Consider the following 24237-nt stretch of genomic DNA (forward strand, 5'->3'; position numbering starts at 1 on the left):
TAAAAGCTTTTGTGTGAGATAATGTAAGACTGCTTAGTGGTAAAATAATTAGATTATGAGTATTGAAAACCAATCATTGGGTTAATCCATTGATCTGGATCTAGGGTGTGGTAACTTTAAGAAGGTACAGAGTGAGTAGAAGAAGGAGTTCCCTGGGGCCTGCTTTCAGCTTTATCCCTGGTGAATAGAGTCATTCCCATGCTTCATGGCTGTCATATCCTGACCTGATTTCCTCTGTCACACCCTTCCCTCCTGATGTTTTGCCTTACCTTAGATCCAAAGCTATGGAGTCAGTGACTAGAATGAACCTGTGAAACCATGAGCCCAAATAAACATTTTCTCTTCTAAGATGTTCTTGTCAGGTCCTTTGGTCACAGTAATGCAAAGCTGACTAAAACACAGGGAATCCTGGACAAGTGACTATTTATTTCTTAAGTAATATAAATTTGAATGGTGTATCTGGCTTGCTGTGTTCAGAAGTAGTAGATTAGATTAATAGGAAAATATATCTGATTTTTAAATGAATAGCTTACAAACAGAAAATAATACAACTATCAAAGGAAGAACACACTAACAACATCCTAAAATAAATTCCAATGTATAATGCAGAAAAATCATGCATAAAAATGGTGAACAGTTTCTGAGTTAATTTTGTAGGTGTAGAGAATTGCCAAAAAGAATTGTACCTAAACATGAAACAAGAAAAATAATTTTTTTAAAAATCTGGAGATAAATGAGATATATTTTCTGAGCCCTATCAAAGCACAGATACCACAAGACAACTGAGGATACAAGAGTCTGTGCAAAACACAAGCTAGAAGTATTTGATGTATCACTGAAAACTATATAAACTAGTCAAATTAAACTGATACTTTTCAGCTAGTCCTGAAGTACACATATGGTTGGCTGAGTGAGAATGTGAAATCCATGAGTCTGCAATTGTATGTTCCTCATGATCATGCATGCTTTTTCTCAGGGATCCCACAAAATATGTCAAGGAAAATGGGGTAGTACCTTGAGAATTCTTCACACATGGTGCTGATGTAGAGACTACTATTTCACTCTGGCAGTGAAAGAGTCATCTTTTACATATTTCCTACAGAGCAAAAAATTCTTACATTCAGAGAAATAACATCAAAACTTAGGCCAAAGAGTACTTGGAGAAAACTCTCTAGAGCTGAGTGTGGAAATAAGGCTATTGCCTGAATCCCTGCAAACTTCCTCCTCTCAGCAATAAACAAAAGCTCTAATGTACAAAACATTGTTTAAAATACACTCCAGGTTGTGTAACAAACAAGCCTAAATCCTTTTAACCACTTGCAGAGGGGCTGGGAATGCATTCTTACCCCAGTGCTGCATCTGCAGGAGGGGCAGGAATATATCTGAAGTTCAATACCTGACACCCACTGAGATATACTTGAATAAAATGCAAGAGACAGAAAGAACATCTATGGTAGGACAGCTGTAACAAATCTGGGAAGTAGAAGAAAGTTATCATGAAAAGATTCAAATTCTGTCATGCTCAGCAGATTTATTATTTATGGTGACAAATGTCAATCCCAGCCTAATTCTTCTCTAGGTTGACCCAGACACCCTCACTTTGGGCATGGGGATTACTGCTCATCGGTAACCTTAAAAATATTTAAATTCAATATTATACATGACATATTTTGCCTGCAATGTACATTTTTCATAAAAGTAACAACTTTTACTTCAATATTAATGTCATTATTTGATTTCCTTTGCATTTTCTTATGATAATTAGTGTCAGTTGACCATTTTCTACAAAATGGCTTTAGGATTGGCATCGACTCATGTTTAATCTGCAGCTCCACTGTGGAATATTGATTTTTACCAAAATCAAACTGTCGATCATTGAATATTAGTACTTTCCCATTTGTTTCCATATTTTTTTTTTGCATTTGATTTTCACCTTTTCTTTTTACTTTGCAGTGGACAGGTTTTAAATTTACTTTATTGCTTTTATTTCCAGTTATTTTTCCTACATTTGTAAATGGATTTGTGTCTCAATTTTGACATTGCTCATTGCTAGGGTAATTTGCATAATTTTACACTGACCTTTTAATCTATGTACTGAATAAACTAATGTAGTTCTAATGTTTTGTTAGTGTGTGAAAATTCCTTGGAAACATTTTATAAAGGATAATATCTGCATAGGCTTTTTCTTCTTTGAGCTACAATATTCATGTTCAATATTCTCAGAATCATATTTAATCCCCAATCTTTCAAAAGGGAAAAAGAACAACAAATATCAGTTATTTCCTTCCAAAGTTACACAAAATAATATTTTAAATTTATAAATTTTATAATGCTAGAATAAAAATTTTATTCATCAAATGATTCCATTAAATGGTACAAGAACTGACAGTGAAAGAAACTATTTGCCTCACATGTCAAACAGACTGCAAAAGCAAGCAAGAAACTAGAACAGCCACTTTAAATAGAAGATATCTAAGTCTTCAATAATCATAAAAACTCGACATCTTTAGAAATATGGTAATGTAAAATAAAATTACATCATATATACAAAATTATATAATATTGATGAACACGTGAATAAATGCATTCTCATAAAGGGAGATGTAGATTATGCTGTTTTTATCCATTTGTAGAAACTATTTTGCTATTGAACATACATGTTACAGCCCCACCAGACAGACAGTAAAATTAGAGCACATATGAGGATATAGCCATAATCCTCCAGAGTTGAAACCCAGGGGCATGATTAAAGAGGATATACATACAATTAGGAAGAAATAAATTATAAACTGTGGGAAATAATGTTTTCTAGAAGACAGATACATTTTTTGTTATATTACATCCAGTTTGACAAATACTATAAAACACCATGTATGTTTTATATAGATGCCACATGAATGTAGCATTTCACATATAAACATATTTAAAAAGGAAATGTGCAGAAATTGAGAAAATAAAAATACAGAGAAGCACATAAAAGAATCAATTATACATCCTATGGATAGATGATAAAATACAACATTATAAAGATGACAACTTTCCCAAAGTAAAACTATAAAAATACTCTGATAAAATTTCACCATGCTTTACTTTTGAACTTTTTTTTTTTTTTTTGAGACAGGATCTCTATGAATTGCTTAGCACCTCACTTTTGCTGAGGCTGGCTTTGAACTCACATTCCTCCTGCCTCAGTCTCCCAAGTCACTTGGATTACAGGAATGCACCATAGCACCCAGTTATGCTTCAATTTTAATTAATAAAGAAACCAAAGCAAAAACTTCTAAAATTCTCCTGGAAGGCTATATATACTTAAAATTAGCCAAGAATTCTCCAAAATATGAGATCAAAAGCACCAGCTAGGGCTGGGGATATAGCTCAGTTGTTAGAGTGCTTGCCTCGAAAGCACAAGGACCCTAGGTTCAATCCCCAGCACCACAAAAAAAAAAAAAAAAAAAAAAAAAAAAAAAAAAAAGCACCAGCTATCATTACCTGAAACTAATATATATTGTAAAATTATAATATTTATTGCAGTATTTTAAAGACCAAGAAATCATAATACAGAAAATTCCCTAGGTAAATCCATATGTATGTACATATCATTTTTTATTGTTAAGAGTAATAAAAGTACCTACATAAATCCAACCATATCATGAAAAGTATTTAAGGTGAATAAATGATACAACTCAACCAAAAGGTAGATGTTAGAACTAGAGTCACAGATCACTGGTAGGGTTTGTGTACAGAATATACGACACTGGAATTATGCTGCAGCACCCCCAGAAAGTGTATATTAAGAGGGGTGATTTTAGAAGTATACCAGAATATGAGCCTCCTGACTCCCTCCATTCATGGATACACCAAATTAATATTATGAGTCCCTGTTAAGGTTATAAGTGAATTAGAGGAATAGACATTGGACAACAATTACAACAAAAAATCTACCATCAGATAAGTTGAAAAAATTAGCTTTAGCCTTCCTTGAGGAATGTACCATATAACTGGGACAGAATACCCAAATCCAGTGTTTCCCTGAGTAGGGGAAGACTGGGGTCATAAATATAGCATATTAACTTTAAATTGCCTGTAGTTTAAATTTTAATTATCTTGTGCACAGAGAAGAAAAGACTATATATACATGAGTATCAAGACCAGAGAAAAAGGGTGGTTTGTCTATGGCCATGCCGATCCATGAAGAAGAGGAGTTAAGTTGTAAGGTTCCAGTTTATCCCTAAAAGGATTTGCCAACATACTCTGTAAACTGTTGTTGCTAACAGCTGAGCTTCTAACTAGCCAGGATCAAAGAGTTAACAGGGGAAACAGAGTCCATAACTGGCAGACCAAGTGGTAGTTCAGCACTTTCCTCTCCCATAGCTCACCTCACTAATAACTCCAGGCCTAATTCTTTCTGTAAGGAATTTGTCCCAACCTCAACTTTTTCCATTCAATGGACTGCATCCTAAACTTCCAAGCTTTGGGAGTAAGAGCAACTGACACATGCATATCTCCCTATATCACAAAGGAGTGGCTTCACATTGGTGTGCAAACCTACCAGGAATGAAGAAAAAGACTTCAAAGCACAGATTCCTGTTTATTTCTAAAATAGTTTTACATCACCTTCTTCTACTGAGTATAAGGCAGCCTGGATTCTAACAAACTTGCATCAGGAATTTTGGGTGACAGTGAAATATAAGACCTGCAGCCTGAGCATGACTGTTGGAGAATAACTAATATCCATTTATATGGATATGGTAGAAACACTTTCACACTGTGCTAGAATATGAATTTAGTAGTCTTTTTTTTTTTTTTTTTTTTAAGCATTGGAAGTTTAAAGATCTTTAAAAACTAACATGATAATAATTTCTCGGTGCATTTCCAAAGTAGTTGAAATCAGTATGTTAAATAAATGGTTGCATTCTCATCTTCATTGTAGCAGTATTCACAGTTGCCCAGATAAGGAAACAACTGAAGTGCCTTTTGGTACACAAGGAGATTTCTCCCAGCTTTAGGGCACTCAGCTACTTCCCTGAGAAACTATACCACCTAAATTTAGACTGCTCTGTAACAGGATAAGACCCAAATACTGATATTCACTAGACTCTCAAGAGACAGTTGATGTGCCAGTTGTGGGATTCTCCTATCAGACTGTTCTGAAACACAGTGCCAGAAAACTATCAGAGAATGGAATGAGAGCCCTCTGACAAATTCCACAAGGGGTACTCTCAGCACAAAGTTTTCTGGCCTTGGAGAGACAGAGGGAGAATAAAAACACATGTTTTTTTAAAGGTCAAGTGATTCTTCTCTCCTTTTCTATATGTGTAACGCTCATAAACAAACAATGAACCTTCAGTTTTGCTTTTTTTCTATGGTACTGGGGATTTTACACAAGGGCATGTTTAATCTGAGCTATATAACCAGCCCTTGTTTTAAAATGTTCAGACAGGACTTTGTAACTTGCCCCTGGTCTACCTAAATTCCTGATCTTGAAATTGAAATCTTCCTGACTTAGTCACCTGAGTGTCTGGAATTATAGGCATGTGCCACTGCAGCCAGTCAGAGAGCAAATCCTTTAAAAAGTTCCATCCAGTTCTTTGTAAAACATTATAAAACTACTGTGCTCATTTGAAACATAATATGGAAAAAATAATTGATTACACTCAGAAGAGGGGAAGTTGTCATTAGGATTGTGGAGAAGGAGCTGTAATTTTAGGATTTTGTTGATATATACAAAACAGTTTAGGTTGGAAGACAGGGTTCTGAATTTGATATTTTGCTTCCCATATATTTAGAACATTCAGAAGGATCCAGGCAGGTTCGCACACATGTGTAATCCCAGGAACTGAGGAGACTGGGGCACAAGTTCGAGGGCAGACTTATCAACTTCTCAAAATAAAACGTACCAGGGATGTATCTCAGTGGTAAAGGACCTCTGGATTCAATCCACAGTACCACATTTACCCCAAGAAAGAAAGAAAAGAAAGCTCAGGAGGAATAAAGAACTGAAAGCCCTATAGACCACAGCCCATCTTATGCATGAAAACAATACATGGAGTTGTGAATCTGATGATCATCCTGCTTCACAATCCATCACACTATCTGGGAAGGTGCTGGAATGCTGCCACATATGTGCTCAGATAAGACTTCAGATAGGGCCTGCAGATATTCTACAGGGATAGGACAGGACTTCAAGAGTCTACTGCTGACATATGCCCCATTTGACTGTCCAGTGGGGATTCAGTGCTGACCTGCCCCAGAGGATAACCCAGCACTGCAGACTAGAGACTACCACAGGGATTCCAGTCTGCAATTGCCAGTGCCCACCATAATCATTGCAGCCAGTTTCAATCAGCCTCACTCCTCAGTTTCAGGATGCCACAGCACACTCACCTTTTACTGGCTTTTGAGGGGACCTGTTTTCTATCAGATCTTCCAGCACCTGCATTGCAGAGCAAACCAGGTACCCTGAACATAAAAGAGGGACCCTAGAGATGGATACCAACACTGGCAGGCTCCAGAGACAAAAGCCACACCAGATGGTCAAAGCCTGCTCCTCTTTACTGCCCATGTGCTGGATGAGACAATGCTTACCTAAGGGCTCTGGAATGGACAGGGCTTACGTTTTAACATAATCAGTCTGAGTCTAGTGAGTTTTCTAGGTAAGGGGAAGTGACATCAAATGCCTAAATGAATGAGATCACAATGACAGATTCTTGCTGTAGATTTTTTCTTTTGAGGTACTGGGAATTGAAATCCAGAACCTCAGGCTGCAGCTGATTTAAGGCAAGGTCTTCTTGAGAAGTGGGGTCCATTCCAGTCAGTAAGACATTTGCACTTAACCTTACATATAAGGCCTTTTCAATTTGTGGATTATATATGTCTATATATTATTTATGGTTAGAAATAGTAAAGTGACAATCCTATAAAATTTTATTTAACTTTCCTGCTCTCTTTTGTGAGAAAACAGATTGAACATTAAACTGGGAAGGAATCCCCTAAGGCAGTAATATTCAATGAAAATATATGAGTTTCAAGGGTAATTAAAAATTTTCTAGTATTCACATAAAAAATAAGTAGTAGAAATTGAGTTTAATAACATAACCCAACATATCCATTATGTGAATATTACCATTATGTGACCAATAAAATATTACTAGTGAAATATATATATATATATATATATATATATATTTGGAACAGCACTCTCTAAAACTATGTCAAGCCTCCAGAATATCTCAGTTCACAAAGCCATATTCAAAATTTGAAAGCTATGATTCCCCTGACCTCAGGAGGTCCTGACCACACTTTTATAAGTTATAAGTAAAGGATTCAGTTCTTTGCAGTAGTTGTGGTTCATGAGTTCAGATACAAAGCTTGGAGTTTATTATTTAAATGAATTAAAGACAAACTTCTTTTGCAATTTGGCCTTAGATCTAATGTCCAGTCTACTATGAAATTTTTTCTTCCTGTGATGAAAGCCTCTCAATAAGCAAGTGGGCTTGGAATTGAGATGAATTGTGTTGCCAGGCATTGTGGCACACACCTGTAATCTCAGTAGCTTGGGAAGCTGAGGTAGGAGGATAGCAAGTTCAAAGGCAGCCTCAGAAACTCAGCAAGGCCCTGTTACTGAATAAAACATAAAATGTGCTGGGGATGTGACTCAGTGGTTAAGTGCCCTGTTCAATCCCCAGTACACACACACACACACACACACACACACACACACACAAAGCATATATTTTAAAAGCCCAAATACAAATACCTCCACTATACCACATAACTCATACAATTTTTCTTGTTAATTTAGGACTTGGTTAGTGACACTTTTTCAAAAAAGAAGGATTGTGTATGTGTGTGTATACATACTAATACATACATATATATATACATGTGTATATATATGTGTGTGTGTGTGTGTGTGTGTGTGTGTGTGTGTGTGTGTATATATATATATATATATATTTTGCTTGCTGTCTGCTATCTGGAATGGAATGGACCATGTCAAGCATGACCAGCATTGGATGGGAAAAATTCTACTTCTGGAAACTTTCTTGTTAAAAGTCCCTGCTTTCAGGGCAGTATCTCTCTTGTTTTTTGAACCTGAAAAGAAAAGAAATATTGGTAAGGAATTGTATTCCTCACCTAAAAGAACTGCAGGCAAGAGATTTGTCTGCATCTATGTCCATGTATAAGTGTGTGTGTGTGTGTGTGTGTGTATATATATATATGCTTATATTTTTATGTATGTATATTTATGTATATATATATATATATAATATGCACATTTTATATACCTGATTGGTTATGGGATGTCCTCTCCAGGACCTGGGGATGTTTTGGTTCAGTTTGTAACAAGGAAAGATAGCAACCAGAAGTAATCTGGACCCTTTACCAATTAGCAAATAATACAGGTTTCTAAATCATTTTCTAAACATAGCTGAACATGGGCAATAGAGGCATGGAGCAGAGAACACTTTTACTGGGGATACAGAGTAAAAAAAAAAGACAAGGAGAAACAAAATTAGTTGCACCACCTTGAACCACCAGAGAATTGGAACCTGGAATTCAGACAAGGAAGATTCAACCTTTTATATTTGGGAATGTGCATGACATGAGTTCCTATATACATGTATTAGTAGCCTCCATAATAGCATTATCCATCTGTGTCCTCTAAAATTATTCTCATTGTAGAGATGAGACAATTCAGGTTTCTGGACATTAAATGGCAACTTGACAGCACCCCAAAACTACCCAGAGACAGAACTGTATGAAATTCCTTCAAAGTTCCTCAAAGGCTGGTTTACTCCTGACATAGGGGATGTCAATCTGGAGAAATATTTTTTTCTCCATTTTGAAGAGAGTGCCTAGAGAAGACATCCCAGGGGTAACACAAATATTTTTCCTTGTCTCACATTAAGAAATTCTTCAGAAACAGCTATCAACCCAGATTATTTATGAGGGTAAATGCTTGTAGGTTACAAGGTGCAAAAAAGCACAACACAGGCCCAGAGTCTGAGTATGACTCAGGAAAGAAATAAATCTATAAGGTTTATAAGAAATTGAAAAGAAAAATTATGTAACTATTTCTAAAAAAATAAATGTCCTTTTGTTGCTATTGTCATAATATATCATTCAGTAAACAATCATTTATGAATATTTCTAGGATTTGCCAGTTCTTATCCCATATGATTTTGTATTAAACTCCAAAATTCAGATAATAGAATGCATGATTCACTGTCAAAAATATAAAAAAAAAAAAACATTCAAGGAAGAAGAGTGGATGTTTTACTGAATGCGTCATACAACAATTTACTTACAAATGATTTTGAGAAAATATATTCATTTTCCTACAGCCATAGGGAAGACAGATTTTCCTTATTTATTTTTCCTGTGAGAATTTCCAAAGATAGACCCTAGAATTCAATTTGAAATGACCTCCAATATAAAGCAGAAAAGAAACCTACATTACTTACTCAGGGAAGAAAAAAGGCAATGTTGGGAACATGAGGTGGAAAGAGGTTTATGTTGCCTATGTGAGAGGTTCTCAGGTCCTGAACCTGGATACTGTGGTTAGAACACTAACCGCACTTAGCCCTATAACTATAGTAACCTAGCCCCCTTTCATCCTCAGCTACATTTTGTTCCTCTTGCTTTTTCTCTCAGTGACCTTTTAGCCCATTGGTTAAAATCCCTGCACATTTCGTAAGCCCACTGGGTCCAATAACACTCAGTGATATTCTGCCAGGATACTGCTTGATAATATAAGCCTACCATGTTACAAAAAAGTAGATCAAGTTCTTTGAAACTGATCTCCAGAAGTCTTTCTTCAACTCCATTGCCACACCCACATCAGCTGTTTGGTGGACAAAGAGACCCCACAAGACAAATAATTTTTTAAAATACTTAATACCCTTTTTTTCCCTTGAAATCAAATTATATCTGCCTTTTTGGATTCATTTTCTTATATTTGAAGCCAGAAACTACAAAGAAATGCAAACAAGAGTTTTGAACTGCCAATTTATACAGGGAATATCTAAATGTTCAATAATCATAAAAATGTTCAACATCTTTAGAAATTAGAGAAATATAAAATAAAATTTTGTCATAGACAAAATCAAATAGTATTGATGAGGATAATAAAACAAAAGAATGCTCATAAACTTGAGAAGAGTTTAAGTTATCTAATTGTGGAAACTGTTTTGCTATTGAAGATATATGATACTCCCCATCACAGACACTTACTGAAATGACAGCATATGTGACTATGATGACATGTAAAAACACAATAGTATTCATCCAAACACTTGTAACCCAGTGGGATGGTAGATCTTGGAAGAGATAAAAATAACCTGAGGGAACACTGGTCACTAAGGGCCATTCACATTTTGGTCATAGTATAAGCACTTTTTAAAATAGTATAAAACACCATGTTTAATTTTATATAGGTGTAATATGCACTGATATTTCACGTGTATGCATGTTCAGAAAGAATGTATATAGATTTGGGCTGGGGATATAGCTCAGTTGGTAGAGTGCTTGCCTTGCAAACACAAAGCCCTGGGTTCAAATCTCCAGCACCACACACACACACACACAAAAAGAATGTACATAGATTTAATAAGAAAATGAAAATCATCAGATGCTCACAAAAGACTCAATTACATATCCCATGTGTATATGATAAAACTCATCATCACAAAAATGAAAATTTTCCCCAAAATTAAAATACAATATATCCCCACCAAATTTGCTGTGTACATAAATGAATATAGCACAGTGAATTCTACCTTTATTTGTATCTATAAAGCCATAATTTAAAAAAAAAACTATAAATAAATGGAAGAGAGGGAAAGGTAGGAGAAGGAATGGGAAACTACTGGGTACTGAAGTCGAGCAAATTATATTTTGCACTTGTATGATTATGTCAAAATGAACACAAATATTACATATAACTATAATGCAATAATGCATTAAGTTCTAAAATTCATCCACAAAGTTATACATAACATTAGTCAAGAAATTTTTCAATTGTAAGAGCAAAAAAAAATACTTATCATACCTGACATTTATGTATATTATGAAACTATACTATTACAATAAGGAATCACAATATAAACAAAATCCATATATAAATCCATACATATGTAAAAATTATATACTTCACTGCAATATAAAAGTCTAGATAAATCAATCCATAACAAGGCTAATCTCAGCAACTTAACTAGTTTCTTTATCAAAACAAAAATAAAAAGTACCAAGGATATAGCTCTGTTAAAGTATCCCTTGGTCCAATTTCCAGTAACAAAAAAAGAAAAAAGAAAAAAGGAAGTGAAGAAAAAGAAAGTAAAAATGAATAATAAGTTAGCTCAGGAGGAAGCAAGGTTCCTATAGACCACAGCTCCTCTTCTGCAGGGAAATGATATGGGGATTTGATTATAATTGTCCCACAAGTCAATCACCAGCAGCTGGGAAGACCCCGCCCCGAGTCCCTGTCTGCTAGCTCCTGTTCCTGCCACAGCCAGTCCCATGTTTCCAAAAGTCTCTCTCCCCCAGTCTCCCTCCCCAGGTCCCTGATGCCACTGCACACTCACCATTTCCTGGTGCCTAGGACCCAGGTCTGTCCCTAGGGATATTCAGCACTCGCACAGTAGAGCAAAACGTGAGTCCAAAGGATGAGAGTGAGGGCTGGAGCCAAATGGCAAAAATGGCGGACTCAGGCGTAAAATACCCACGGCGAGATTATGGAATCCCACCCCTCCTCCCTGATTGCACACAGGATTGGATAGTTCTCACTAAGTGCTCCTGATTGGACAGGGCTTCAGATCCTACCCCCTGAGTCTGAGTTCAGTGAGTCTTTTTTTTTTTTTTAAGTGACAGGGAGTATTATCCAATCCTGGCATTAATAAAGCCAGAATGACAGGTTTGTTGGTTGCAGCTTTTTTTCTTTTTTTTCTTTTGAGATCAGGGAATTGCACCTCAGAGCCTCAGGCTGCTGCTGTTTTAAGGCAAGGTTTTCTTCCCGAGGTGGGATCTAGCCCAGCCAGCAGAACGTTTGCTTTTAACCTTGCAAATAAGATCATTTCAGTTTATGGTTTATATCCTGTTTATCATTCATGAATGAAAATAATATAATAACAATTACTATAAAATTTCATTTAACTTTTCTGCTTTCTGTTCTTGTTTAGGAGAAAGGCTGATCTTTGAACTGGGAAGTAACCCCCTAAAACAACAAGGTCCAAAGGAAACAACAGGGAAGGCACAAGGAAAATTAAAATATTTCTAGTATTCACATTAATAACATGTAAAGAAACAGTTGAAATTAATATTAATAACACAACCTAGCATATCCAGAATATTATCTCTAACTAATAAAATACTACTAATGAAGTATATGTGTTTTGAGAACTACACCCTCAAGTTTGACTCTATCATAACCCAGTTAACAGTAGCTATATTCCAGATTTGAGAGCTATGAGTCCCATGATGTCAGGGACTTAAAGGGCCTAGTCTATCTCTTTATATGCTAGAGTTGATGGATAGAGTTTTCTACTAATATTTCTCCTCAGACTCCATAAGTAGGAGAAACAATGTCCTGAGTGGGAGCAGGAACCTGCAACCAGGAAGTGTCCAAAAGTAGATCATTCTTTCCCACTTCATTCTGGTCATAGGTTCTTTCCCATTGCAGATATCAGACAGCATAAAAAAGAAGATGGGGGAGCCAGGGAGGTTAAAATTACATAGCCTGCAATCTTCCACAGTCTTGACTCTATGGTTTAAATACATTAAATGCAAACTTATTTGGCAATTTGGACTTAGACCTGATGGCCAGACTGTAACATCTGTTTCCTCTGGTGGACAAACTTCCACAACTAATAAGCAGGTGGGCTGGGACTCATGATGAGCTGTGTCTGACTCCAAAGCCAAAATACCTCCACCATATCAGAAGGCTTTTGCAATTTCTTGTTCTCATCAAAAAAGCAGGATTTGTGATATACATATATAAAATTCAGTCCTATATATTATATAACTCAGCAGAACATTCTCATATATCTGTGTCATCTTGGGCCTTCCATTCCAGGAGCCAGGGAATCTTGCTTCCATTTATATCTAGGGGAAACACCAACTAGAATTTAACTCAACACCCCTTTACATATCAAAATACAGGTTGATATTATTAATCAGGATTTATTAATTATAGAACAGGTTGATCTAGAGGAATGTAAAGGAACACAAAGCCCTATGATTTCAAAACGAAGAGGGACATGGGCTATAGAGGCATGCAGCAGAATTTTTTTTTTTTTATTGAAAGTATACATCAAAAGGAAGGTCAAGACTGGAGAGATATATAATTATTGGCAGTACCATAAAACATTAGAGAATTGGAATCTGGATTTCAGACCAGGAGGAATTGACATATTGTATTTGGGCTTGTGGATAACATGAGTGCCCATGATGAAATTTTAAGATTTAAGTTTCTGAAAGAAAATTAATAAGGTGTCAGATAATGGTTAAGCAGTATCTACACAATAACTTCAAAGTGTTTTGTCAGCCGTGGAAACACAGCACCTACTTAAATCAAAAGCTCCCGTGAAGACATTATCCAACTGAGTCCTCTGAAAACATACAATAGTAGAAATGAGAAAACACAGGTTTCTAGGTATGAAATGGCTTCTCAGCAGCATGTGTCTTTACTGAGAACTGCACAGGGAAGAACTGTATCAAATTCATTCTAAGCATCTCAAAGTCTGGTTTGGTCCTGATATAGAGGATTTCCATCTACAAAAATATTATTTTTCTCCATTTTAAAGAGAGAGCCTAGAGAAGACATCCCAGGAGGTCCCATTGACTTGAGAGAATAATGTTTATCCTATTTTCACTTTAAGGGAACTCTTTAGAATCAGAGCTATGTCAACCCAGGTTCCTCATTGGGGCAAATACTTGGAGACTACATGGAACAAGAAAGTGCAACACAGGGCCCAAAATGTGAGTATGACTTAGGGAAGAAAAGAATCTAAATGGCTGATAAATCAACTGAAAGGCAACTCAAGCTTTTCAGTTGGGAAACTGAAAAAAAAAAAATGGAACAGAGATTTTGTTTGCCACATGGACAAGAGATTAATGAAGAAAAGTAATTTTTAAATGCCAACACCCAGATAATCCTGGATGCAGAGAAGTAGCTACAACCAGACATTCTGTGGCAATGTAACTTCAGCAACCCTTCTGTGATGTAATCTGACTGTAGCTATTAAAATGTTACATGTGCGTATCCCTTCACTCAGTACTCCCTTTCCCAGGAGTCTGTCTTCACCAGAAGACTAGTTTGTTATTAGCTGAATTGTGCCTCTCCCCAAATCTCATATATTAATGTTCCAAATACCTAGTGCCTCAGACTGTGATTCTACTTAAATATGTTTCCTAAAGATATGATTAATTTAATCCAGTTAATTGGTGTAATGTATAATCCAATTCACTTTATCTCCTTTAAAAAGCAGCAATAAAGACATAGTTAGCATAGACAAATGTAATGCAAACAGAGAGACAAAAAATGGCAATATAGATGTCAAAGAGTGGACCTCAAAGGAAATCATTCCAGCAAGCACTTTGATATACAGATTCTGGAATTAGCATGAATAAATTTATGTTTAACCCCATCTGTGGCATTCTTGTAATGGTCCAATGATACTGATGCAGTTTATTAGGACACATATACACTGTTCCTGCATCATGGAAGAATGAAGAAACAATTGAATCACATCATATTCCACAAGCATTGAAAGACTGAACTACTGCAAGAAATGACATTACTTACTGTAATATTTTAAACCATGTGAGAACACTCTCCTTACCTGATGGGACTATAGAGATTTTTTTTGTGTGTGTGGTATGGTAGTCATGTAAAATATGTAGACTACTTTTACCTCATTTGTTTGTGTAACCCTCACTCATGTTTAGGCCAATACATTCCTGATGAAAGTGTTAGTGTTTAAGTCTTGTAAAAGAACTAGAAGTACAGCAGAGATGACTGGTATATGGGTTACCTCTGTCAGGTAGCACCAGAAAAGAAATATTCAGTACCCAGTAATCATTGAAAACAATGTGAAATTATTTTCTCTGTTAGTTCTACAAGTATGTAATCTGAAGATTTATACCTACTAGGTTGCCAGGGGTGGGTAATACAGTCTAGATTTCTTTAGGGATGGTAATGTAGGTCATTCAAGTGGTAAATACCTGGAACAGGGTTTATGGGAGTCCCCATTGGGTATTTGTCCTGTACCTATCTTGACCATCTCCAATTCCTGCCTGTGGAGACTCTTCTCCAGAAATCTCATCTAACTTTAGATCAGAGATATCATTGTTGGTTGTGTGGTGCACTTGTTCTTTCCCCAAGGAGACAGAATTAAGAAGTAGCTCCACAATGATCTGCATGGGGCTCTAAAAAGAGATTGTCATTCATGCTGGAAAATAATTAACTCTGGCCATCCTGGCTGACTCCATAGGGGACACTCCCATTGAAAATATTTATACCCAGGTATAGATTAATATATGCATAGGCCATATACTGGTGACACTTGTTTACAGAATAAATACTTTGGATAAATATTTGAGTAGAAAAATCTAGTATCCAGTACTTAAATATCCACCCTACTCATCATTTTCAGTAGTACAAACATGAAAGTTCTGCCACAGTTTCAACATGGAATAATCTACTCCTATTACTATAGGTTTCATAATTTCCCCCCTCACACACACAGAGACAGGGAAGGTCAAAGGACATCTCAGATATGATCCCAGATGAGAACTTGCCTTGATTGGTCATCTCTAGGTTCCTCTCTTTTACCTTTGGGTGCCTCCTGATAAGTGGTCTGGTGTGAGGGCTAAGTCAACATATGAAAATACTCCCATGCTGGATCTTTTTGTGCCTAGAACCTTAGAAGCTTGGATACATCAGGAATAAATCCTGCTGTGTTACACATCTTCCTTCACATGAGCTAAACAAGGGACTGTCCCTAGAATGCGGGTGCCTGGTTACCAGAGTTCTAAGTTCTGTTGGGTTGCAATGCTAAGAAATTGTCACTTCTTCAATGTTTAAATACCTGGACCTCTTTCCATAATAAAACCGCACCAAAGTGTCCTTTGGGGTGCTGCTTCATCTTCTTCTAATTAATCCAAAATCATACAGACAGGAATGGCCTTTCAGTCCCTTGGGAATTTGTCAATGTGTTGCTCTACTTTGGTGGAGGCTCACAGCAGGCCTCGAGAAGACTTGGACTTGAATGATTACATTAGAACCTTAATTTTCCTCAAACTGAGATCAAGCTATATTTTTTTTTGCTTTTAAAAGTTTATTTTTATACATTTTAAAAAATGCAACTTTCAGAAATATATAAGAAAAATATTTTTATAATATTGAAATGAGCATCTCTTTAGTATAAAAATCACACAATATGTGTGATCTTTAACTAAAAAATTAATGAAGATCTATGACCTAATATGCTGAACAAAACTATTCTTTGCCCATCCATATGTCCCCCTGCATTGTCCCCACTGTGGGGCTTAAGGATATACTTTTGTACACATCTCCATATCTACAAAGAATTAAAATGCCACATCAAATATGTTTAAAAAATTATAATATAGTAGAGCATTAGAGTTGGCTTAATTGTTGACACATGACATAAACCACCAAAAAGCAATACAAGATACAGGACACATAAAATTGAACACTGTCACTGAAATTTGATACATTGGAAACAAAGCAATTTCTTTAGAATTATTATGTAAATAATTTGCAACTTAGTAATAGTACTGAGTCACAAATTTGATAAGGTATTTTAAAGCAAGCACTCAAACATACAAAATGTAAAATACAAGAAATATTAATGAGAGCAATTAACCATAAAAATAAATAGGGCAAAAACATGCATTCTTTCTAGACACACTTTCATTTTCTGACATGCTTTTTAAAAAAGCATCTTCGAAGGGCAAAAAAAAAAATATATATTTTTAAGAACTATCAACAAAGTTCAAATTCCCATTAAAAAAGAGAATGTTTTCCTTCAAGTCAATAAAGTTCAGATTCATACATTTTTAGAGAAACAATTAGTCTTCATGCTAAAAATAGGAAGGAAAAAAAGCTTTTAATTATGTTTGTCTTTTAATCAACAAGGATTTAGCAAGTATTGTGTGATACTGTTTCAAGTGCTAAGGATATAAAAGCAAGACTCAATCATGGGTTTTGGAGAATTTACCCTAATGGAGTTGGATCTACCATAGGCAACCTTAGTTACCTCCTTGGACCATAAAATGAAGCTCAACTTCGAAGTCTACCATTCTTGCATCTTGATCTGTGTAGTATGCTACTGGTAGCACTGTAGCACTATTAACATTAATTATCTACGAATGGAATTAACTTCCATAAAGGAGTCTACAAAAGTTTAGAGGGCAGAAAGTATTTAAGAATAAACAAACACTGGTCTGCATCAAAAATATCAGTATTCCACTTTCATAAAAGTCAAGAAAAAAAATTCATTCTGAGTATATAGAACTGCTGGAAAAAGATCATCCTATGTATGCAGTACATGTGCAAAAACTGTATGTTAAGAAAGATGTTACACTGTCCAAATCAGGCCAAATCAGTTGTCAGGTTTCAAAGAATTATAGCCTTCTTTCAAGAGATCCCTCCAGGTTTTAAGGAAACGTGCATTTTCTGTACATTTGAGTGCTAGCTCTTCCACTTGAGCTGATACTGCAGATGTGGCTTCAAGAAGTTTGGTTAGAGAAAATGCTGCCTGAAATTAAAATAAAATAAAATAAAATAAAGTTTATTTTTAAAAGTCACATCTCAATTCATAGTCTAAATTAGATCAGTACTTTGAATCCAATGCCCACATTATTTTCTTTAAAAGTAATAGATTTTCAAATTAAAACACCAGTTTTTTTCAGGAAACGTAAGCAAACATCATTCCTGGTTAATACAGCAGGACTTAATTTTATATATTTACTTGTAACCAGTCTTGTTCTGTAAAAAGATTCTGAATCATCACTTTATCATCTTTAAAAAAAAAGAAAAAGAAAAAGAAATACTTGTGGAGCAATGAGATAATCAAGTTCAGTCCCCAATTTATAATGTACACAAAAGATCTATTCCACAAGGCTCCCCAGGATGGACATGCATTACAAACTTCACTCCCCTTGCCCCACTCTAGAGTCCATTAATACTGAATCTGCGATCGCCACCACTCAGCTCCAGTGGTGATAAGTGTGGTAAGTTGATAAGGTTGGGAGGCTAGGTGATAATTTCTGAAAATTTGAGAAATTTAGAGAACCTTCCCTACTACGCACTCTAGCATTCATAGGAGTCCTGCCCTAAACTGTTAATGAAACCAACAGAGGCGTCAGGGGCTGTGACTAAGACCTCCAAGTTGGGTCCAGCGCAAAGCAAGCCTAGGAGACAATAGCGTTACCAGCTGGCTCTGGGCAGATGGCCAACTAGAACAGCGGGCTCTAAGTCCCTCGGAAAGAAATCACAGCCTGGTCCAAATCACCAACAGGCAGCAAGGCTACCGGATAGCGCAGTTAAAGATGGGCGAAGAGGGGGCAGAGAGATCTGGCACCAACAGGCGCAGAAGAGATGCATGGTTTCGGGTTACAGATGACTGAAACCAGAAGGCGAAGCAAAAAGACAACAGGGGTGGGGCGGTGGAGGGATAGTTTCTTAATTCCTCGACCCGAAATCTAAAGGCAGAATTTCGGAATGGGTTGGTACTTTTAGCCGCTGGCATCGCCCACCCTTCAGGGACGGGAGCTGGCGAAGGGCTGGGTTGGGCTCCCAGCGCCGCCCGGGCTGGCAGGGTCTATCTTCTGAGAATCGCCAAGGCAGATGCGGTCCCAGCCTTGGAGCGAGACAGGACACTCACATCTCCGATCTGCAGCTCCACTTCCTCCAGCGGGTCCACAGTTCGGCCGCTGCTCCTGCTCGAAACCGGCCAGCCCAAACTCACTGGGACACTGGGGGAGGATGTCGATGAAACATCTGAAGAAGAGGGAGAGGAGGGAGGCGGTGGGGGAGGCGAAGAAACACGAAACTCCTCAGGGTCAGCCATGAGGAAGGGCTGGGACCACAGAGCCAGACCTAAACAGCAGAACCGACACCTCAAGCTATATTTTGAGCCTGTATTCTGGCTGGAGGTAGAAAACCATGATCATTACAGAAGGGGCCTGTCAAGAGAGCTCAAAACAATGTAAACCAAGCTTTGTGCCTGGGCTTGGTGAGAAATATCTGCAGTGGCCACATGATGGCAGCCTTGCACAAACCAAGGTCAACCTGGGTGCTTTCCCTGGTTCCAGCCCAGTTACTGTATCCCAGGCAGTGGGCGCTCACCTGCCTTCCTGCAAAACTGTCAAAGGCCCTGTCCAGGTGTGTATCCTTAATTGCAGCAAAACACTCTGTTCTTCTCAAGGGGAAAACAACAGCATCACAAACTGCTCACCCCAGTCTACTTGCCTTCATGCAGAACTGATCTGTTTCAAAAGGAATCAATGTGTGCTATCTTGCTCCCCAAGTTTCAATTATGCAAAAAGTCACATAAAACAAAGACTTATTATTAATAGGGTCTCAAGGGTCTCTAATTAAAAAAATTGGCTTTCATTGTGAGGCCAGGAAAGCTGATTGCAGATTTTCCTAATTTTGTAAATAAATGGATAGACATGCCAATAAATAAATGAAAACTCTACCTAATCCACTAAAATGTGTCCTAGAAAAATGTGGGAAGCCTTGATATTCCCTGCTCCCTGAGATCCCTCCCTTGGATGAATGGAGATGGGGATGGAGTTCTCTCTGTTCCTCTGTTTAGCACCCTGAATATCTATCTACCTTCCTCTCAGTCCCTGACACCTTTGGCAGCCTCTACTGCAGTAGAGATTCAGTTATATCGTCATGTACCTAAACACATTTCATCATCAGGCTGATTATAGCCATTTGGTTCCATGTTTCTTTTCAGTAATTATGAGTTTTGCTTGTCAATAACAGCATCCAAGGTATTTTGGTGAAGAGTTTTGCTCCATTTACAAAATGGGAAAAATATTTCTCTTGAAGAATTGACTGAGAAACTTCAGGCACATTCCCAGGATTCCATGGATGCCAAGTAACAGTTGTTTAAAATGGATGTGGGATGAGAAGGGGGAAGGTAGTCAGGGGCAGGACAGAAAATGCAATATATTGGGATTGAGAGCCCTACCTTCCCCCATGAAGTGTAGCCTAATATGATCCAGGCCTGGTCCTTGGGTTTTGGTGAGGGGGATGGGCCAATTCCCTAGCTAAGGCCAATTCCCTAAAGGCAATTTCCCTAGTGAAGTCAAGCTTAGACTGGTAACAAATATGCTGAAGATCATCACAGCCATGGCATACCACATGTGTCTGGTAGTCACAACTTGAGGTCAGTACACACTTGTCTTATGCAGTCATCCTTTTCAGACACATTGGGCCAGGTGCTGTGCTGAAGACTGGCACAGACTCTTAGCCAAGGAAGACATGGCCCAATCTCTCCTAGGATTTTCTGGCCAGTAAAAGTAGAAGCACCAACAAGAAGCAATGAAAGTAAGGAGACCAGGGCTCTAATTTTATCTTAGTGTTAACAAACAGTACATCAATATGTGGCCTTAAACAGTATTTATGAAGGAACTCTCTGGTTGGGTCCTGCTGTGGTGGGCTGGGCAGGCAGCAAGGAGAGAGACAAAGAAAGAGACATAGGGAACTATAGCAGTGACTGGCAGCATGGTCCAATGACCTTGAGTTCCATTGCAATGCTAGAGGAGCAAGAAGCAAAGGGTTCACTTGTGAATATTCATCCTGGATTGTAAACTTGAAGAGGTCAGGGCCAGAGCTCAATGCCCAAGCAGCATTGAAACATTCAGTTCCATTTGAATGTCGATTTCAAGTCTAAATATTTGGGGAAAAAAAACCCTTACAATGACTTGAATTCTGCAAAATTCAGTGCCATTCTTCTTGCATGGCACCTCTCATGAGTCTCTGAGTGGGGACAGGGAATATAATTGGATCATATCTTTCTATATTTCTACACACTGTCCCACAAATTCACTAGTACCACCACACTTGTATATACTTCAGACATTTTGCTCAAGAAACACAGCATCAGATAGCACAATAGTAATTTCATCATACATGCAATCACTGTTTTACATTTGAACATTACCTGAGTCACTTAAACCATCCATACTTTTAGGCCATTATTCATAAGTCTGCTTGAAAGCTTGTAGAACAGCCATACGCAGCCATATTGTTCCTTTTCAATGTTTGGGTTCCTTCTAATTTTTAGCTATAACAAAAATAAACTGTAAAATATAAAGACTTTAACCAAAAGAATAAAACCAAAGAGTGATGGTAGAGGAAGTATTTTTCATTGGGGAAGGATTTTTGTTCTCTCACATTGTTATCCCACAAGACCAGCCTTCCTTGGAATCCTGTTTCCTTAGCACAAGCTCTGCCCTTGAATTGTTTGGACCTCTTTCTCCTTAGCCTCCTTGTGTCTCTCATGCCTACTCAGCTCTCCTCATGGTGTAGTTGTGCTGAATCTGGGCAGCTGAGAAGCAGCACCCCCCTGGTCATCCCCCAGTAGCACTTGAAGAGGTACCAGAGATGGCCAGACTGAAACTCAGTTGAGGAACAGACAGCAGAGCAGCAGACAGCAGAGCGCCTGTGAGAGAAAAGGGCTCAGGCCACTGCCCTGCCTCCTCTAAGACAGTGACTCCATATTGCTTTCTGAAAATGATGAAACTTAATCCATCTGGAGCATCTGGTTTGAGGTTCCCAATCAACAGGATGGGAAGTTTCAAAGCCTTCAGGATGAGATCTGGGTGAGGTAGAGCTGTTTAGATTATTTGTATTTCTATAGAATCATTAGTCTATCAGATCATGTGTTTTATCTCCCAGGTGAGAGAATGTCATTGTGACTACATGGATATAATACAGAAACTAGATTATTCTAGATGAGAAGTCTGTCCTTGGAACTATGAACTTAATGTAATTTGGGTTGGAAACTTGTGCTAGGAGTCAGGGGACACTGATCCAGAAGTTGTACAAGATAAGGAGACAAGGGCCTTCAGAACTGGCTTCCTCCTCTGTATAGTAAGCAGCTTCTCCCTTATGCTCTCAAAGGCCCTCCTTCCTTTTGGAGTTGGTGGCTCTTCTGTCTTCACATGGAGACTGGTCTCTGGCAGAAATTTTAACAGCAGCTGGACAGAAGGATAGTGGGCCAAGATGTGACTGTGCTCAGTCTAGAACTGCCTGGTTTCCTGGGGACACTGTGAAAACATGGTTTCTTCTTCAGAGAGCACTTAAACAGTAATAAGCACAGAAGCAGTAAATTAGGAGTTATGATATGACTGAGTTGTTAGGCAAAAAGGTGCTAGAAGGCACCACAGCCTCTGAATATCATATGTCTGCAAGGGTTTGTGGTCAGAAACTAAGGATGCAGTTGTCACAACAAGGAGCCTGGCAATGAGGCCACTTTTGGGGTAGAAAATCCTGGCCACCTCATTGTGAGGGGCTGTGACTTTCCTCCCCTTGCTCTTAGAGTGCAAGGGACACTGCAGGCATGCTTTGAAAGTTATTTGTGGCAGAGGAGCACAGAGGTCATGTGTTTTCTGGTGTGACCTGCTAGATGTAATTCTCCAAACTGAGCCTGAAGATCCTTCCTCAGATATGGGGTGATTTTAAATGGTGAACAGATGGTGAGTATTTCATTGAGTATTTCTATGGGATTTTGAAATTAATTTTTATTTGAGGCAAGTAGTACTCATTTTATTGACAATTGCTATTGACAGTTGTGATTTTAAATATATTTTTGTAAGGTATAACAGGAAAGGTGAATTAAGAACAATAAATAAACAAAAATAATATAAGTGCAAAAATCGCAAAGTTGACATGGAAATAAATATGTATGGAAACCTCTAGAAGACATGAGTAGGCAGGAATCTTCTCAAATTCAGCCACAAACTGACTGGTACAGGGTCTTTGTGAGGTGCTGTCAGGGACTCTTCATCCTTCCTGCTTCCCCTCTTCCTTCCCTAGATCTGTAATAATCTTCTTGTACCTGAGGGAGACTAGCAATGATCTGGGAGGTCAAGATTGATTCAAAACATACTTTGGAGAATGGATTTGGCTTCATATTCTGGCTCTACCACTTTCAAGGCCAGTGGCCTTGAAAAGATTTAATCCCTCTGAGCCCTGATCTCCTCATCAATGAAGTGGTGATGTCCTGGTCTCTGAGTTCTTGAACAGTGCTATGAGCTGAAAAAGACAGAGACTTCCCAGCTTTATGGAGTACACAGTTGTTCCCCTGCAAATCAGAGGGGAGTCTGCTCAGAGGATGTTATCTCTCTATAGTGTTTGTTTTCTCTTCTTCCAGAAGTAGCTCCTGATTTTATCTGGTATCTCCCCCTGCATTTCACCCCATATGGGGTGAGTAGGGCAGGGGACGAGGCCTAAGAAGTCACAGCATGGAAGCCCCCTGAACAAGGAGGAACTTAGTCTCCCAAATTGGCTTGAGTTGGCCCAGACAGATTAAGAGGCCCACAAATGACTGGTAGAAAGCAAGCATGGAAAGCTTATTGTCATCTTTTGTCTACAGGGGAGACCATAAAATGGAATGGGAACTGAGAGAGAAAAAGACATTGGATCACTGACACCTGCTGTGCCCGCATTCAGAACTACCACAGGGTTTTTACTTGTAAAAGAACACAACCCCCCCCACACACACACACACATACACAATACCTTTGCCTATGTGAGAGTTGGTTTTCTGTCACTTGAAACCAAGAGTATTGACAGACCTATTGTTTTTCTCAATTCCCTTTTGTAGTAATGGAGGGAAAAGAAAATGATAGCAGGGAACAACAGAAGATTAAATCTCCAAAATAACCCAATTAATAAATGTGCGAATAAACTAAACAGACACTTCTCAAAAGAAGAAATACAAATGACCAAGAAATATATGAAGAAAAATTGTTCAACATCTTTACCAATTAGGGAAAGGAAAATCAAAACTATATTGAGATTTTATCTCACACAATTCAGAATTACAGTCATCAAAAATAAAAACAATAAATGTTGCAAAGGATATGAAGAAAAAGAAAAACTTTCATACACTTGGGAGGAATGTAAGTTAATGCAACCACTATGGAAATGAATATGGATGCTCCTCAAAAGACTGGATGTGAAACCAC

At 37.7% G+C, this 24237-nt stretch overlaps 1 protein-coding gene and 1 long non-coding RNA gene across 2 annotated transcripts in view; both read right to left on the bottom strand.

Moving 5' to 3' along the window:
* The window catches only part of LOC306646876, a 55206-nt gene extending 43463 nt beyond the window's left edge, over positions 1 to 11743 (bottom strand). Inside the window, exon 1 of the long non-coding RNA XR_013759993.1 lies at positions 11586 to 11743. This is a non-coding gene — a long non-coding RNA (uncharacterized lncRNA). The remainder of the gene's footprint in view (positions 1 to 11585) is intronic.
* A 4679-nt stretch (positions 11744 to 16422) lies between these two features.
* On the bottom strand, positions 16423 to 19112 carry LOC306646252 (renal cancer differentiation gene 1 protein). Its single transcript, XM_079114791.1, has 2 exons — positions 18912 to 19112; positions 16423 to 17783 (listed from the first exon to the last, which is right to left on the bottom strand). The coding sequence occupies exons 1-2, from the start codon at positions 19095 to 19097 to the stop codon at positions 17628 to 17630; spliced, it is 342 nt and encodes a 113-aa protein (XP_078970917.1). The 5' UTR covers positions 19098 to 19112; the 3' UTR covers positions 16423 to 17627.
* Positions 19113 to 24237: the final 5125 nt, after the last annotated feature.

Source organism: Sciurus vulgaris (assembly GCF_902686455.1).
Source record: "Sciurus vulgaris genome assembly, chromosome: 16".
In the NCBI taxonomy this organism is placed as follows: Eukaryota; Metazoa; Chordata; class Mammalia; order Rodentia; family Sciuridae; genus Sciurus; species Sciurus vulgaris.

What these genes read in the sequence shown, in the direction of transcription:
- LOC306646252 (XM_079114791.1), bottom strand. Translation starts at nt 19,097, where the DNA reads ATGGCTGACCCTGAGGAGTTTCGTGTTTCTTCGCCTCCCCCACCGCCT. An exon ending in TGGAGCTGCAGATCGGAGAT is followed by an intron (nt 17,784 to 18,911) that starts GTGAGTGTCCTG and finishes TTTTAATTTCAG; the next exon opens with GCAGCATTTTCTCTAACCAA.